Source organism: Idiotropiscis lumnitzeri, chromosome 9 (assembly GCF_059441095.1).
Source record: "Idiotropiscis lumnitzeri isolate Australia: NSW breed Sydney's pygmy pipehorse chromosome 9, RoL_Ilum_1.0, whole genome shotgun sequence".
In the NCBI taxonomy this organism is placed as follows: domain Eukaryota; kingdom Metazoa; phylum Chordata; class Actinopteri; order Syngnathiformes; family Syngnathidae; genus Idiotropiscis; species Idiotropiscis lumnitzeri.
Window position 1 is genome coordinate 12,752,856 of NC_142399.1, and position 18,233 is coordinate 12,771,088.

Genomic DNA, 18,233 nt, shown 5'->3' on the forward strand with positions numbered 1-18,233 from the left:
ATTCGCCGCTCAGAGCGTCCACTCACACGGGCAGCGCACGAAAGCCCAGTCGTAGCCTCGGTCGGCAGAGCACAAGCCTTGATCCAGTACCATGTTGCCGGCCCGGTCACGGGCGGGCCTCAGCGGTCCGCGGTAGGAACCATCCATGCAAACGCCGCGGCCCGTGTCGCTGGGATTGCCGCACCAGCCGCATTCGGGTCGCTCCAGGCACTCGGCACACGTCCTCACGCTAGAACAGTTCTGGGCTGAATGTGGAAAGGCAAAATGAACTCGTTAGATTGAATTGATGACATTGCAGTGGAGCAAACTCACTGATTATGGAATGTCATGTTGCTACACCAACGCCTCACTTTGGCAACCGTGGGGTGCTGATAGGCTCGAACCTGACTTTCAGCAAAAACAATCCATCAGTCATATCAAATCAATCACTAAAACGGCCTTTCACCAACTACAAAAACATCTCCAGATTGAAGGGTTGCATGCGCCAAGTCGACCCGGAGCATCCCATCCATGCTTTTATCTCCAGTAGACTTTGATTAATCTGGGTGGACTCCCTGAAAAGGATTAGGTAACTAACCCAGCTGTAGAATACGTTCTAAAGTTGTGCTACTGGTCTGCAAATCACTGACGGGTTTAGCTCCGGAATACATCAAAGAAATGCAGATTGAATGGAAAGAGAGCAGAAGGGCTCTGAGGTCTGCAGAGTTGGATCAATTAGAGCATAGGTGTCAAACTCCAGTCCTGGAGGGCCGCTTTGCCGCATACTTTCAATCCCTCAGCTCATCAGCCAGCGCTGAAGAAGGCTGAAAAGTATCCCGCTCATTTGACTCAGGTGTGTGCAGCCGGGAGAGATGGAAAACATGCAGGAAAGCGGCGTCCAGGAACAGAGTTTGACACCTGTGAATTAGAGGCTTTCAAAGCAAACACGGTGAAGCAGCATTTGGCTGTTATGCTGCACGCAAATGGAATGAGCTGCCGACAGAAGTGAAGTCAGTCCGATGTGAAAATGCTTTTTAAGCAATCCTCCTTAGCCCAAAACTATGATTAAAATATTGTTTATATGCTCTGTGTTCTCCTTTTGGCAAGAAAAATCTTGTACTATTTTGTTGGGAAATTAGTTTAAATACAGCATTTATAATTATGTGAAGTACATTGCATCTGAAATGCACTAAATAAATGCCTTGTCTTGCCTTGAGACTAGATGGATGTATGATGCCAAATTGTTTGATGACACGTTATCAAATACTCAAATAAGTCCGCCCGGTGGAAATCCACTCCTGACGCTCCAATTTCTCAATTGATTGGTGAATTAAGACGACAGTCCTGAGACTTATGGCCAAATGTTGCATTTATGTGGTGTAAAACAGCACATTGGATGGTAAATTGCATAAGGTGGTGAAGCAGGAAGCGGTCCGCCGTGCGTTAAAAGGCTCCCAGACGCATTAAAGTGAGCACATTCTGTCCATCAAATTCAATCTAAAAGGCTGCAGTGAAGCACAAACACAATCAGAGCCTCTGGAGATGTAATTTAGCGCCGCTAATATACTTGCACTCGCGTGTTCTCACCTTCTCCCTGACCCTCAGCGTTTAGAAAGAAATTGACTTTTCCTTCGCCCTCCCCAGCGTGCAGACAAGCGCATTTATATTCATAAAGTGGATGTGACATTAAAAAAGAGGGGGGGGGAAAACACAAACTTTTCTGATCAAATTAAAAATGACACTTTCTTTCAAGCAGCGTGGCATTTCAACGACACTAAACAACAAAAGTGAAGAAATGTTGCCGACTGGCCTCGAGACCTCCGCGTCAACTTTTGTTCTCACATGAGATGCTGCCCCACGTAAACGTGACACAAACGGACTTTAACGGGTTCCATTCATATCCGTGCATCTTGACCACGTTTGCTACATTTCAAAAATCAAAGAAGAGCTGCACAAATCTTTGTTAACATAAATTCCTGTGTTAAGTGCATTCCACAGAATATCTAGACAAAAAAACAATTGGAATTTCATTTAAGATAAGCAATGAATGCCCATTTGTCCAATCAATGAGCCACTCCATCAATTGTTTTTTTTAAGCAGGCAAGAAAAGTCTTGATCAAGGCTGCTGTTGCTGTGCAGCCTGCAGAGGATTCAGAATGAAGCGAGAATCCACAAATGATTTAGTTGTGACGGCAACATTTTTGCCATGACAGAAAGTTTGGCGAAAGGCCGAGAATTCTTCAGCTCAGAGGAATCTCCTTCCTGTAAAATAGGCGGGACAAAGGCTCGTGTCCAAGAATCAGGGAATTTATCTTCGGCAACAGCACGATTATATCTTGAATCTCAATCCGTGTTTGAGCAACAATCGGAGCTGCGCTTCTTAAAAGGGAAAGGTCGACTTTTTGGCGTTAAATGTTTCCAAAGCATGAAGGACATTCTAAACCTCCAATTCTGTCCAAAGTCATTCATTTTGGACGGAACCTTTAACTGTTGGCAAGGCTTTCCTTCATATCTTTTGAAGTTACCATTTCCTCTCGTTTTACTCAATGTCCTCCAAATGCTTCACAACAGAAGCAAGTTCTCGGTCCCTGCTGAGTTTGCCAACATCTTTTCGCTACTTCTGAGAGGATGATCATTTTACGCGTTCAGCGCGTATTTGCCTAGTGGCGGACCACCTCAATAATAAATAAACAGATTGGTTCATCTTCAGTAGCAAGCAGCTCTGCGCTCTCTGAGGGCGACCTCCCCCAGGGCCGGCCGTCTTCTGACCAAATATGAAGAGCGGCTCTGTGAAAATGCGTATGATGTCGAGTTGACACGCAAACAGCACGTCGGGAATTCCGAGCTAACGACATGAATGAAAAATGCTCAGAGAGAATTTGGAATTTCAAAAATTTTCACACTTTTCATGCGATATCAACTTATTGGCAACTCAGGTTGCGGGTTCAGTTGGGATCACCCGCCGCCGTAAGCAGAAGCAAACGGAACACGCATGTTCCGCCGCAAATATACTAAAAAGACGACGCCCGAGGGTGACGCGCCATCTTCTTTGAGAAGTTCGATCTAATCTTCCCACATCGTTTGTTCTTCGCTATTTTTACAAGCACCTCGATTATCCGACTTGATCTGCGTTCCGCTTAAGAGGAGCGCCCAGATGGACGAGTGCGATTAACGTTGTACGTTGGGCGCTCGCAGCCCGGAGCGTCGTGGAGATGACAATGAGCCACTAGCGCCAACGCGCGTCACCACCAGTTCCTTTCACGCGCAACATTTTAGCGCGTCGGCACTTACAGCAGACGGGCGAGGAACGTCGCCTGAGTGGAAGGCGACAGCAAAGACCGTATCACATTTAACGCTTCGAGTGTGCGTAGGTGTGTGTGTGCCTGTTTTTTTGTAAATCGATGTGTGCATGCGTGCTTGTGTGTTGTATTTATGTCTGTGTATGCATTTGTGTGTGTTAATTACTGTGTGTTTCTATTTGTGTGTTTGTGTGTATACATTTCTGTTTGTGCGCGTGTGCCTCCCAGATTTGCAGCGTGGTGAGCCGTCAGGTTTGGCGGCGGAAATCGAATTTGAGCCGACAAAAGGCAAACACTGGGGACGACAAACACGCCGAAGACAATCGCAATGGGCACGCAAGTCAGACGAAGCAAGAAAGGAAGTCAAGAAGGATTCCCTTCACGCCTCAACATCCAACGTCAGTCATGTTTGTGCTTCTCGCCCGTCCTCCAGATTATTTCCGTCACTCAGAGCGGAGGCACGCGTTTGTGTGTCTTCGCTTCAAGTCGGGAAAGTTTGCCGAGCTGCAAACACGCGTTGGTGGTCGCCTTATTTTGTAAGCGCACTGCATGAGCTCATTGGCCAGCCCAATTCCTTCTTTTTATTTATTTATTTAATTTTTTTTGGGTGGGGGGGTCAAGGAAAAAAAAGATTTCTCATTTAATAAGTCTATATGTCAACATTTTCTCCTTTTATGCATTTTTCAAGGCAGCTTTTTTTGTTTTTGATTTCCAATGCCGCTGATTTGTCTCACTGGTGGAAGTGACCCAAACATCATGACCCTAACCTGTCGTAAAGTACGTCCGTCTGTCTCACGCACACACACGCACACACACGCACGCTTCGGCAGCATATTTTTGCATAGTAAGCAGTGAGGTAAGTAAAGCGACAAATGCCTCCCACGCACCTTCTGCCAAGAACACAACAATACGGACAACTGGAAAAACACGATTCGAGGGGACAGATGAGGGAAAGTGGACTTTTTTTTAAATTGCAAAAAAGTTGTGCAGCCGTGTGATGATTTTTTTTTCACAAAATGTGCCTTTGAGCAAGCAACACTGCACTTCCGCCCCACTATGATGTCACAGCAGGGCTTATTCATTATCGCTTCGCTTGGAGTCACCACTGATACGTAACTAAAACTAAAAGTGTTTTAAAGTCAAGGAAGAAATTGCATTTGATGTTTTTTTTTTTTTTAAGACGTACAAGTGTCATCAAATGAGTCACAATCTCACCAGCGCAGTCATGCGTCTGCCACTCCAGACATTGCCCAAAGGGGAAGGAGACCACGTAGGCCGACGAGTCCACGCAGCGCTGCATGCTCCTGCACCACATGCACTCCATGGCCTGATTGGTGCAGTTTGTGCAGGTGGTGTGCAGGGCGCAAGGGGTCTTACAGGGACGCGAAGAGGCAGCCCGAGGACCCCCTGGGGACAAAAATGTCGGTATCATCAATCTATCTATATATCTATCTACACGCACACGCACACAAGCGACAGAAATTGGTCGCTAACCCTGCACTGCCTCACCGACATCTTTTTGGCAGACGAGACCATCGGCGACGGCGGTGCAAGGGTTGGCCTTGAGCCCGGCCGCTGCCGCCGCCGACCGCAGGAAAGCACAGAAGCCCGAATCGCCGGGTTCGCCCGGCAGCCAGCGCAGGCCGCTATTGGAGAAGTGCGACCCATCCTCCCAGCCCCAGTACGACACGTTCATCTTCCTCAGGCCCACCCACGGAGACAAATACTGCGGACAGAGACATGAGGCAACAGTTTCGCCAAACGAAATCACGCTTTTTCATCCAAAAAAAATCATCTTTGCAGTCACCTGAGCGCCACCAAATTACCCCAAAAAAGACACATGACATGCATGGGCACGTAGTGAGTTTTAACAACCAGCCAATGAATGGCCAGGGTGATATCACACACAACATTTATATATCACAGAGTGTAATGATAGCTGAAGTGTGTGTAAAACAAATAAATAGGGCACCGACAATCTTGGAAATATGACAAAGCCGTCCTGGTGAGTTGGCGTCACTCCAGTGCTTGAATTTCACTGAATGGATTCTTATCTTGCAATAAAGTCATTTATAAATGTTCAATTAGCAGATTTGATCTAATGATATCACTGTTCAGATGTTAGACATGCCATGGAAGAAAAAATATGAAACTAAAGTCGCTTTTTAGCTTGCTCTGTTTGTTAATATCGCGTTTGGGGAATATGAGTTAAGCAGTAAAATCAACCTGTTCTTAGCCATCCCATGAGCCGGCCATTTTAGCACTCTCTGCCGAATTAAAATGACATCTCAGTTGCTCAGGGTTTAACTCATATTCCACAAACGCAATATGAGTCAGAATGCCATCTTAAGACGATTAAAGGCGCATAGAGAATTTTATTGCAAAGGTTCTTTTGGAGTTGACTTTCCCTTTCAGCAGGTAAGCTAATTGAGAACAGTTTTTTATTATTATTATGATTTGCATTTACATTCCGCATTTATATTTGCCCTGACATTGAGGTAATCAGTCATTGTCTAAATGTTGACATTGACTAACAACCAGTCTAGGGGAGACCCATCCTAACGAAACATTTAAACGGACCGGGTCTGACCTGTCCTCGGGTGAGGTGCTCGTTGATCTCGTCCATGACGAAAGCGACGTGCCGGTCATCATGTAGGGAGGCGATGTTCCCCCCGAGGTTCTTGCAGTAATGCTGGGCGTCGTCGAAACTCGACCGGCTGCCATTGACCCTGAGGCACGCCTTGCCTACCTGATGCCAGCCATCACCGCACGGTTTACCTGTGCCGGGCCAGTGGCTTGAATACTTTGGATTTCTCATGTGATGGGTCGACACAGACACACGAGCCAATAGACCGACACACAGACAACAACAGACAAACACACAGAGCGACTGAAAGACGAGCCAACAGAAACACAGACTGATACAGACAAACTGACAGCGACCAGCAGACAGACAGACACAAAGACTGACCGACCTAGCGGCAGAGAGGCCAATTGACTGACAGATAGACAGACACCAACACACAGATCCGCACACTGACAGACACACACTGATACAAACAGACCATCATCAGACCGACTGACCAGATGACAGCCTGACCAAGCGACAAACAGACTGAACGAGCAACGGACCCACAGATGGAGGCCAAAAGACAGACAGACAGAGAGACTGAACCACCCCCAGACAGAAAGCTTGATACTAGAATTGTAAAAAAAAAAAAAAAAAAAAGGGACTTGAATTGGAAAACGTGTAAAAATGTACATAAAGAGACAAATTGGTTCGGCGCTGCTGATGATTTGTCATTTCTTTGTATTCCATTAACTTGGGTAGTTTGGGCTTTTTGACAGCGTTTGCTTGTTGTTGCATAACATAAACAACAAAAGCTACAGCTGAGCCATATTCAATACAATCAAATTAAATTGTTCCATTTTGAAATTGTTACCCCCTTGAATCATGTCGTATCCCAAGCATCAAAAATCATATGGAAGGATGCACCTCCTCTCGTAGACCGTAGTTAAATACAACCCACAGGCAGGTGGACAGTCGCACAGACTGACTGACAGATTGGTTGTCTGACAGATCATGTGGCGAGCTGGGCGGAAGTCTGCAGAATTATTTACATTCAAAGTTTGCATCAGTCAAGTCAAAAAAAGATTCAGTGATCATCTTCATGCTAAAATAATTGAGCTTAGCGTGCGGGCCAACTTTGCGGATGCGATAAACACGAGATTGAGCAAGAGTCCATTTCATCTCATCAAAGCTCGCCTCGCTCTAACTGTTCCGTAGCGCTCGACTGTTTTGCAATGCTCGTTTAGTCGGGCCCGCGCTCCTGATTACGCTCGCATGTCTGGGCGTTGTGCTTCTTGACAAAATAGCCGCATGCTTTTGCAGTTCTGGGCCGACTATCGTGAGTAATGAGGTGGAGAAATGATGGAAAAATCAGGAAGAGGGAAAATAAACGAGCACGTGGATCAGGTTACGGCCCCGAAAAGCCCCGCTAAAGTCATTCACTTTGATGATGACGTGATGACAAGGAGCTCGTTGCCATGGGCCGACATAGCACCTTCTTGAGTGGTGGTCCTGCGGGGCCGCGGTCAGCAAAGTTGTGGTGACCCTCTCAGAACCGGTCCTGGCCCCGTAAATTCCTGATACTCGAAAAGAACTTACAATGATGAGGTCCTCTTCAGCGTCTTGCTACTATATACAGCTATTACATAAATATTACTTATTTGGTTGTTTTGCATCTCCTTCTTTTTTTTTTTTTTTTTTTTTAAACCTTATTCAAGAGATTCCTTATGGGTCTTTAATCATCCTTGAGTAACAAAGCGGCTTGGAAAATGGATGTCATATAAAAGTTGAATAAAATGGTCAAAATAATCCCACATTCATTCATACGATTAATTTACAACTCATTCCCTAAAAAAAAAAGTTTCAAGTGACGAACAATTGACAGCTTCATTTTTCTTCCAAATGTCTGTTTTGATGTTAAATCTATTCAGTACGATGACTATATAAGAAACTCACTTCATTTTCAAGTCAACGAAAACATGAACCACCAATGAAATTATAACGATGTTTCTTGCAAACATTTTGCCTGGATTTTGCCAGCAAAAGCATTTTCGAAATAAATCCCTTTTTTGGCAGATGATTGAGCGTTGTTAACCGTACATACACCAAACAATGTGTGCAAGGTGGTAAATTGCTTTGCACGAATTAAGGGGATGAACTCAAAATGTACAACGTTACAGCGCAAAAACGTGTTGAATTTGTCATGTGGATTGATTTATGAAATCTGGTATTTGGTGGCCGACGGTGTAATAGTCACACATGTTAACGTTTACGTTTCATTTGCTACTAGCATGTTACCAATTCTTGATTTTGTGGCATCGCTCGCTAACGAGACGGAGCATCTTTTGCGATCATGACACCTTCACTTGGCTCTTTTCTGACGGTGATTTGATTGCATCTGTTTATGATGTTTGACAAAAAGCACTTATACCAGCTAGCTAGCATCTCGGTGGCTTGCTCATGCTATTGCCTGTTTTTTTTTTCTCCCATTGTCGTTGCTTTAATAGGATGATCAGCCAGAAGAGCAATTGGCTTCAAGGCTGCCAGGATGGCCGAGTGGTCTAAGGCGCCGCGTTCAGGACCCAGTCTCCCCAGGAGGCCTGGGTTCGAATCTCGAATTTCCCCATTGTGGGACTAATAAAGGCAATATTATTATTATTATTAATTAGCTTTTTACTTGTAGTTCAGTTTGCAAACAAAAGACTTATGCAACTTTTGTCATGGATTCGTGACAAATTCTTCAATATTATGATTGTTCTGAATGGAAAAGTTGGTTGTGAAAGTTGGGGGTTGCACTGCTCATTTTGCTTGCTCACACACTATGTTTGTTATCACGCTTCCATTTGGAGGACAGGCCGTAAACACTCGGGGTTGGCCTACTTCCTTCCTTGGTGAATGTATGCTAATCCCTGCCTGTGCGGTGTGCGTGGAAGCTTATTTTTAAACCGCGTTACACAAGCATGTGTCCGCTGTATGTTTAACACAAACACGGCTGGAGGATGAGGATGAAGATGCCGACAAAGAAGACCGGAGGCTGCGCACTTCACGAGTTTCTCGGCCTTTGAATTTGCCATTGTGGCTTTTTTTTTTTCTTCTTCCTGTTCCTCAAAGGTGTTTCCATTTTCATACCATTTGTATCAGGAAAAGACATCCAATGAAATGTCCAGCAGGACACAAGACAGTATGCAAGCAGCTGATTTTACAATTGTGATCAATACTGTGACTAATGTATAGGAGGATGACAACTTCAGTCAAGTGTAGCTTGTTGTCTAAATGGGCTGTTGTGGAAATGGAAAAATGCCATTAAGGTGGAAAGTCACACTAGTTGGGCCTGAATTAACTGGCTGCCAGTGAGCAGTTTAGTCCATGATGGCGACATTTAATGTAGGCCTGATTAGCATAGCTGGCTGCCTTAACGGGCCGTCGTACAAATGGAAAAAGGCAATTACGACAACAGCCTATTTAGGCGGATAGCTATACTTGCAAAGTCAGCTGCTGAACTTTCTGTTTGGTAAAATCCAAGTCGATGATTGCTTTGACATGAATACAACTCCCGACGACCCTTGTGAGGAGAAGCGGTACAGATAATGGATGGATGGATGAAGACAACTTCAGAGCAATTTCCCTTTCCGTTTCTCCAACAGCCCATCAAGGCCCAATGCTACATAAGTTGGGTCTGAATCAAGTGGCTGGTTTGAAGCTGAATCTATGAAGACTTGATTGCGTCATGGTGTAAACAAATGGCGTAAACAAATAGACTGATTTTAGTTTCCATTTCAGCAGTTTTATGTTTAAGCAATAAGATACACCCGTCGGGCCTGAATCAAGACCACCCGAAGCTGGTTGTTAGTAAATTCCAGCATGACACCATGGCTTCATATCTTACACAACTCATTAGTATGAGCACCATAGTGATTTCTGTTTCCATCTCAGCCGCAGACCATTCTATTCAAGAATTAATAGTTGGGACTGAACTAGTAGCACCAGCTGCAAGTGGCTGCCAAATCCATTTGGATTACATTTCCTAGTAACATACACAACCTGTTTAAACAAACATAAAATCAAATTCTATTTCCATTTCTACAACAACCTGTTACTACTAGCAGGGCCAAAATTTATTTCGGCCTCATCTATTCTGACCACAACGCATACAAAACTCATTCATAGTAACATCAGTACGCATAAATGCGACAAAAAATGAATTTTATTCATCCTGTCTGACCCGGCCGCAACGACTTGTTTGCTTGTTCGTATGTTAAATATCCAAATATTTGAACTCCCTTTCCGTGTGATTTCATATTATACTGCGGTAAATTCAAAGTGCAAAAAGGACAAAGTGGCACGTCTCACCAGGTCGCGCTTTGCACTGCTGCTGTTGTGGCTCCCACTGGCAGTTGCCGTTGAGGCCGCAGCTCCTGCAGTCGGCCAGTCGCAAACATTCCTGCTCCGGACGTGGCTCACAACGGGACGACTCCGTCAGTGTCTTCCACAAGAAAAAAAAAAGAAAAAGGATACATTAAAAAGTTAACTGCAACTCAATTTACGCTTATAGAGGAAATTGAATAACTTGGGAATATTCATACGTTGGGCCACTCATGAGTCAAGGTAGCACTGTATGCAAATTAGAATGCGTTCGTAGTCATTGTTAGCCTGAAGTCTGTGGTCCAACCCGACCAGGCGTGCGTGTAACAAACGATACTCACATATCCCTTCCTACGGGTGCTGTGCTTCCACAAACTCGGCTCATACTCAGACAACATGGATGGACGAAGAGGAAGAGAAAGAGGGGCACCATGCTGATGTGCTAACTCCGGAGTTAACTACTCACACACGCACGCACGCACACACACACACACACACACACACACACGCGCAATTAATTACTTTTTATTTTGTTGTTGCGATTAATTAGTTAAAAAATATAATCGCGTCACAGTACTCGTAAAGCCATAATGTGGACGCTTTTTCACGAGCTGTCATGAGCATGCTGGACTCTAGGGTGAATAAAGAGCGCCTCCTCACCCCAGTGCAGTTGCTGGAGACGGCGATGCACTTCCTGTCCTCGCACCACTGGCAGCCGCGTGTGTTGGCCGTGCAGCTAGCGCAGTCAGAAAATGGGAAACACTGTTCGTCAGTGCTGTCTGGAACGAGGTGCAAAAGGAAAACAAGGATATATGGATAATACAGTCATGCAGATAGAAAGGAAGAAGAGTTTCACAATTGCCGGATGTGACTCAGGAAGCTATTAGTCGCTTTTTGCAGAAGATAAACAATATACTCTCTGCCTGAGAATATAACATTTGTTTTCAAGAATCCATTGCATGAAGCATGACATAACAGCTACATTTATTAGCCTGCCTATGGCTTTCTGCATTGTTTGTTCGTGTCGAATCACTCAAATTTCAAGGCACCACTGTGTTGCTTTTTGAAGAGCACAACAACACGGTTGGGACGTTCTGTGTGGCCCAAACCAGCAGGTTCCTTTCCAAAGTTTTCCTAAAGCTGAAACTTCAAAGGCTCTCATGTGAAAGAAAGTCTCCATGCGCTCATTAAATCAGTCAGCTCTAGACTGAAAACAACGCAGGTTCTCCAGCCCCAACATGCGACAGATCAAGGAGGGCACTAATGACGACAAAATTGCAGCAGTACTGACCTCCCGCTCTGCTTATTATCATATGCAAACAAGCAGCAAAAAGGCAAATTGTTTTGAATACTTTGTGTTCTGGTGTCAAAGTGCTACACGTGTTAATGATTTCAGGACGCACCGGGCCGATGAGGGCAAAACTGGGCGGGCGTAGCGAACTCGGATGCCGTCGGTTCCCACGATATGCAGGCGTCCTGAAGCCAGCGGCAGCGTAGTCCCGGCCCGGCAGCGGCGCACGGAATCGGTGCGGAGAAAGCTAGGCAGGATGCGTGCGTGTAGACCAACACGTCATTCAGGAGGAGGCCGGAGAAGCCACCATAGATGAACATGGAACTGAAACAACAAGATGATGAGCTCAAGTCGGACAGAAAAGTCAAGGCACTCGGAATGTTACCCTGAGGAACGCCGCTCATATTTGGCTGCAATGCGCCTCAGGGATCAGCAATACAAATCAAGCGAAGATGGCAATGTGGCCAAAGGTCCCACCGGACTGAGTGAACGGGGGTTCTCACGAGAACCATGTAGCACTTTTGGGGCGCCTCATTTTCATCAGTCTGACAGATTAAGAAGTGTGTCTTCTGTAATCTGCGACGCATTCCAAGTTTTGGGGAAGAAAAAATACATCTAAAGCAGGGGTGGGCAAACTTTTTGATGGGCGGGCCACAATGGGTTCTAAAATTTGACAGAGGGGCCGGACCAGGAGCAGATGGATGGAGTGTTTTGGTAACCTCGCCTCATCAGAGAAAAAAAATATGTTTAATTTTAAATGAAAGTGAACAAAAGCATTCTAACAATATATGTGTCCTTGAAAAACCACAGTATTTCGGAAATAAAACATTAACAAGATTTATTCATTTAATTTTTGTCAAGTTCGGCGGGACGGATTGAAACGTTTAATGGGCCGCATGTGGCCCCCGGGCCATAATTTGCCCACGCCTGATCTAAAGGCTTGAAGAGAAGAGGTCACCGAGGGTCAAATAAAAACTCCTTCAAGTGCATACGTATGAAAAGAGTGAGGTTGAGTTTAAGGTGGAAAATATCAGGACGCCAGTGGAGTTCCTGCCGCGGCACGGAAAACACTTAAGTGTTTATATTTAAACATCCGCCGCACGGATGCATGAAAAGCTCACCACGTTTCGTTCTACTTATATGACCTGCTGACAAACTTCCTCCTCATGCTCAAGAGAGGTGAGACATTACTGGAATGGAAATAATAATGTTTATCTCTGACAAAAACAAAAATGCTGAGTTAATAAGGTAATTTTCCTTTCATTTGATCAATACCGGCAAAGTAATACCCTTGCTGAATTTTATTTTAAAAATCTATTCATTCATTACTGACACCAGTATTTGAATTATGGACAATTGTTATATTTCAAATGGTAATAATTGTTTCTTAAAGAAAAATAAAGCATTCTAATGTGGTATGTTTCACATTTTTATGGCCAAAATGACTTTACCGTCAGGTGTCCCAAATGAAGTTTCATGATTTCTTTGCGCTTGCTCAATTAATATGCCGTTCCCACAAAAGAATGTCCTTTTAGTGTGCCTTTCACTAATGGCTGACTTTCAAATTAATGCCATTGAAGGAAGCCACAATCTCTTGTTGCAATACACCAGACAGATCTGTGAGCTGAAGTGCCAGGATGTCATTCGGGAGCTATTATTGTGTCCGATAAACTACGTGTGTTTGCCGTTATTGGGAATGTATAACGACAAGAGTGGAATGCCTTTCAAGAGTACTTGTAGTTGGAGTCATTTATGCACTCCCTGCAAAATTTCTAACACTTTTGTCTTGTGTTATGCGAGAAGGGAATTTCAATTTGCCCTCCTGATGGGTTGCATCTACAAAGCTGGAAAAATTAAAGTCGTGATATTGTTGTCATTGTTTATCATTTTTTTCAAATACAAATTGAAGATATCTTGTAGTTCAGATATTATGAATTGAACGCACATGTAATTAGTGCATTTATCTCCGGATTGTCTTTACTATTATCAAATCTGAAATCATCCAAAACTTAAAAACTTTCAAAAATGTGATCAAATATAAAAATTATATTTTGACAAGTATCTTCACCGTTAAGAAGGGAATTGAATGAAAATGAGCCAAGAGCAAGAGACAGGAAGAAAATTCTAAAGCCGACGTCACCCAGGTTGTTCTTACCCATTGCTGGTGACGGCTGAGTGTCCGAATCGGTTGATGGCGCCATGCAGCTCCGGCGCGGGGAGGACACGCCACTCGTCGCAAGCTGACCACCCACACAAAAACAATCACAAATAGTTGACACAAGCATGGGGTGCTCAGCAGCAACAACAAAGTCAAAATTTGGGATTGCGAATGCTATGCTCTTAGCAACCCTTTGAATTACAAATAAATAAACATGTCAATATATGCATCGATAAAGAAATAAAAATCATACATTTCCGAATATTCGTCAAAAAAAAAAATTACCACATTGAGATCTAATGCAACATGTACCAAGATTTTTTTTCAAATTATTTTTGAAATATTTAATGCATGGATTACCGTTATGTTTTGCTTTTCCTTCATTATAACATGACGATAATTAAATATTAGGCTCCTTAAATGTAATTATTAACTTACGATATACAAAATAATTCCTGTGATGTAATTATTGAACTGTTATTAAAAACACATTAATATTTGATAATTGGGTGCTCTTTTATTCAAAAAATACAAATTTTAATCATTTGCTTATTTTAATAGCTTTTTCAAACATTGACATTGTTTGGTATGTTTTGTTTAATAATAATTAACTCATTTGTAACATGACCGCGTCTTTCATATTATATATTATTTCTGATCTCAAGAGGAATGTTTCCATTTTTTAAAGAATTTGAACTAAATGCGTTATTAATTACATTAGTATGCCATCATTTGAATCCCATTACATTGGTATTTAACGATAATATTTTGTTGATTTTTGATGAACTGATTTCTCATGATTTTTTTTTTTTGATTGTATGATGAATTTCTTCAAATGAAATCTCACTAATTAGTCTCATATATCATTGGGTGCAACATGACAAATGAAAAGTGAGCATTATGGATTCTCTACTCAAATTTCATGTCCAGTGTCGCTAATGAAGTGGCCGCTGAGTGTCTTTGACCAATGAGCTGCTTTTAAATACATGATGTCACTATCTTGGGTATGAGCAACCACATGAACGTCAGTGTGAGAATAGTTGCAGCAGTGCGCCGGAAGATGCCACCACAGCGCCACCTGCAGGAGGGCCGACCTGCGCTGCCTGTTATTTAGTCACATCCAAAAAGATATTGCCTTCTCACACACCCGCTCGCACGCTCACACGCACATATCGAGATTTTAATTTCCTCCCGGGATATGAGCATAGCGTGTTAATAATGCATGCTGGGACGCCGAGTCCAGATCGAAGCAGGCAGGCGTGCCGGCCGATTGGCGGTTTGATCTGATGCGCACTAATAGAGGCCTTGATGGGGGCGGGAGGTGGAGGGATGGGGGGTATCATCTATTGGAGGGGGGGGGGGGGGGGGTCTTGTCTGGTGTGAGGATGAAGTATCTTCCAGTGTATTCATACGCCGTCTTCCAAACGAGCTCTCACCTCCAGACGCCGAGGGTCGCGTTTTTAATCAAAAGCTACACTGCCGCCAAATCTAATTAGATTATCTGGGCGTGGCCAGTGTGAGTGAGAAGGGGAGGGGCAGGGTGGTTGTGGTGGTGGTGGTGGAGGGCCTCTACAGAAGAGGAGGAATACATTTGAGAACAAGCCAGTGAGGCGTACATGACATGTTTCCATGTAACAACATAGTAGTAAAGTAACTCAACGCAAGAACACCACACTGAAGCCAATCGTTAGCATCTTTCAGCATTGTTAGCATTAAACTAAGAAGACTCTCCAATAGCAAAGCAGCAAAATGTGGTTATTTTAAATCCGCGTGATGATCGCAGAAACGTACAACGTCGGTCACTTCCATGATACAGTCAGATGCTTTATAAAAACATACGGTAATGGTGAATAGAGTGTAAAAGAATGATTCACGACAGTCTTGGCCACCTGATGGTAGTGCCACACAGACATATGGATGTGCTGTAATGAACAGTGGATGAAAAATATATACCCATGAGTGTTATATTATCGGTCTATATATGTCTTGCTGCAGCGTTTGTGTTCAGAAATCAAGTAGCCTAAAGGGTAACAGCATCGTGACATAGATAGCTAATTGTTAGCACACGTGTCTATGGAGCGTGCCCTACTATGCTAGCATTAAAGCAGCAAGAGCAGTGATGATGTTTGAAATATGTAAATGTGTCATTTTATTTTATTATTAATATTTTTTCCTTAAATGTTTTATGTCTGTGACGGTAAACTTCAACCGGGAATTCAAATAAACAGCTGGAAGCTTCTTTTTGGAGAATTCATTGCAGTTGAATTGAAATGGGAATTCAGTTGTAATACAGGTGAGTATCGGGTGTTAAACGTCACACCGCCCTCCAGACATTGCGCTTTCCCCTTTCACACAAGCTGCCGCCTTGATCAGTGCGCTCACAGAATTAATTTCACCTGCATCTTAAGGCACCTCTATACAAGAAGCCGGGCAAAACTCATCAGTAAGCCGAAGTAATATTAACTGTTTTGCACAGATGCTCAAGAATATATGCTGGCAAGTCAAAAATAGAAAAATATATATACATGACTTAAGATAGCACAAATCCAGGAAAAAAAATGTCGGGTGTTAAAGCGTGAGAGAATCCTCCTCAGACACGTCAGCATCTGCTGTGACTTTGACCTGACACTCAACAAAGCAAGCAATGCGACGAGCCCGGCAAACAGATGAAAAAGGGACTAAGGGAGGAAGAATAAATATAACAATAACAACACGCAAAGTACACCGGCCATGAAAAGGTAAAGAGAAAAGGCAATAAAGCTTTTGTGATGTCTTAATGAAGTTGAGAGCCAGCGACTTGCTTTTTCTTTTTTTTTTTCCTTTTTGCTCCATCAACAGCAGGCGTAAACGCGCCGTTTTATGCGCCCCACGGTGCCACATTATCGCCCCCCGACTTTATGAATATTATCATTTATTCATTAGCGTTTGGATCTGCGCTTCTCAACACCTTGAGCCAGCAACAAGGGACGCAACCACACTTGTGTGTAAAGGGGCTTGCCAAGTTAAACGCCAGACTCTCCCTTCGCACTGAAAGCAACTGTCGCCATCACACCGGAATCAGATCAGATCGGAGCATCTTGCGGCGTTGTCTCACTTCACTGGGTACTGCGTGAAAGGTACAGATGAAAAAAATCCAGATGTGCTGTGCCACTTTTGGGGAAACTGTATGAAAGCGACTGAGGGTGCTGGATGTTAGTGAAGCAATCAGACTCGCTTCAAGCAAAAGCTTTTTTCACTCTGAATATCAAAGCTGGATTTCCTGATGATTTTTATTTATTTTTTTGCTTTTCTGTTTGGAAAAAAGAAAATTATTATTATTATTATCGTTATTGTTATTATTATTAAAGTGTTATCTGAATGATTTTCTGCCAAATCGCAGAATTGGCCTCAAACAACGCCCTAAAAAAAAAACAAGCCAATTTTGCATAAACTTGGTGTGAAAGGTTCGGTTTGCATTTAACTTCCCTTCCACACTGCCCACCACAGCCGTCTTTTGCCCGCCTGGTTATTCTGTGTGAAAGACAGCGATGCAGAATCGCTAATTCATCATTCATGGTATTCTTAAGTCAACTGTTGCAATAATACAACTTTTTATTATCATTCTTATTTTCTAACCCTGCGATTTTGTGTCTGTGTGAAAGTGCACACAGGTGCAGCAATGTCCTACTTTTGTTGGATTCTGTATGAAAAGATTGGGCTTTGTATCAAATGTTTGTGGAAAGGTTACACTTGGGATGCACTTATCTGAACGTGTCAACTTGGCTGCGCGACTTTTAATGAAATCTTGTTTTTTATTTTTACATTTTAAATGTTTTTTTTTTTTTACAAAGCATGGAGCAATGCTTTCTGTTTCGGTTACTTCCTTCGATCTGTGCATCAACACTGAAACAATGATCAAAGTGTGTCATCACTGATGCTGTTTCCTTGTGTGTGCGTGTGCGTGTGAGCATGCACATACCGATATCGTAGGCCAGGAAGTCGGCGGAGAAGCATTTGGCGCCATTGCTGAGCGCCGTGTCGTTGTGCGTGTTTCCACCAAATACCAACATGGTCCCACTCAGCAACACGGCAGAGTGCAGTGACCTTGCCAGGCCACTTTCACGCAGTATCATCCTACACTTGCACGCACACACACACCCCCACACACACACACCCCCCACGCATGCAAGCACACACACACACCCATACACGCACACACACTCGCACAGACCAGAGAGTTCATATGCGTGCGCGTGTGTGTGTGGGGGGGGGGGGTGTGAGCACACGCTTGCAGCCACAGTGCCATGTTACTTAATGGCATCCAACTGGATGCATTTCCTCCTGTGGTGGTCGTCCCCACCTGCCTACCAACTGTTCTTAGACACCACATACACACGCAGGCACGTATGTACTATTATCACCACACAATCTCAATAAGAACCCAGTCGGAGGTCGCGGTTGGCTATGCGACCCAATGGCCAGTGGTCGGACACCAGCTGTGTCGTCTTCATTAAGAGAGACAAATGTGAGCTTCCACCAGACCCGACGTGTCAGCAAAACGTGCTTATGAACTCGCTCAGGCCCTTAAAAATTGGA

General features: G+C 43.8%; 1 protein-coding gene across 12 annotated transcripts in view; it reads right to left on the bottom strand.

Annotated features, from left to right (window-relative positions):
- atrnl1a (attractin like 1a) overlaps positions 1-18,233 on the bottom strand; it is an 88,223-nt gene that overhangs the window by 59,419 nt on the left and 10,571 nt on the right. For 10 of the 12 annotated variants that reach the window (XR_015845116.1, XR_015845117.1, XR_015845118.1 and 7 more), the window contains 10 exons: positions 17,617-17,771; positions 13,656-13,740; positions 11,613-11,824; positions 10,870-10,988; positions 10,551-10,667; positions 10,198-10,330; positions 5,869-6,056; positions 4,788-5,004; positions 4,494-4,685; positions 27-245 (listed from right to left, as the gene is read on the bottom strand). Coding sequence is in view for 7 of the 12 variants with exons in the window: in XM_088305261.1 (XP_088161387.1) it covers positions 27-245; positions 4,494-4,685; positions 4,788-5,004; positions 5,869-6,056; positions 10,198-10,330; positions 10,551-10,667; positions 10,870-10,988; positions 11,613-11,824; positions 13,656-13,740; positions 17,617-17,771 (1,637 nt within the window). In the remaining 5 variants the exon portion in view is untranslated. The remainder of the gene's footprint in view (positions 1-26; positions 246-4,493; positions 4,686-4,787; positions 5,005-5,868; positions 6,057-10,197; positions 10,331-10,550; positions 10,668-10,869; positions 10,989-11,612; positions 11,825-13,655; positions 13,741-17,616; positions 17,772-18,233) is intronic. The other 2 variants (XM_088305262.1, XM_088305259.1) reach the window with 1 other exon arrangement.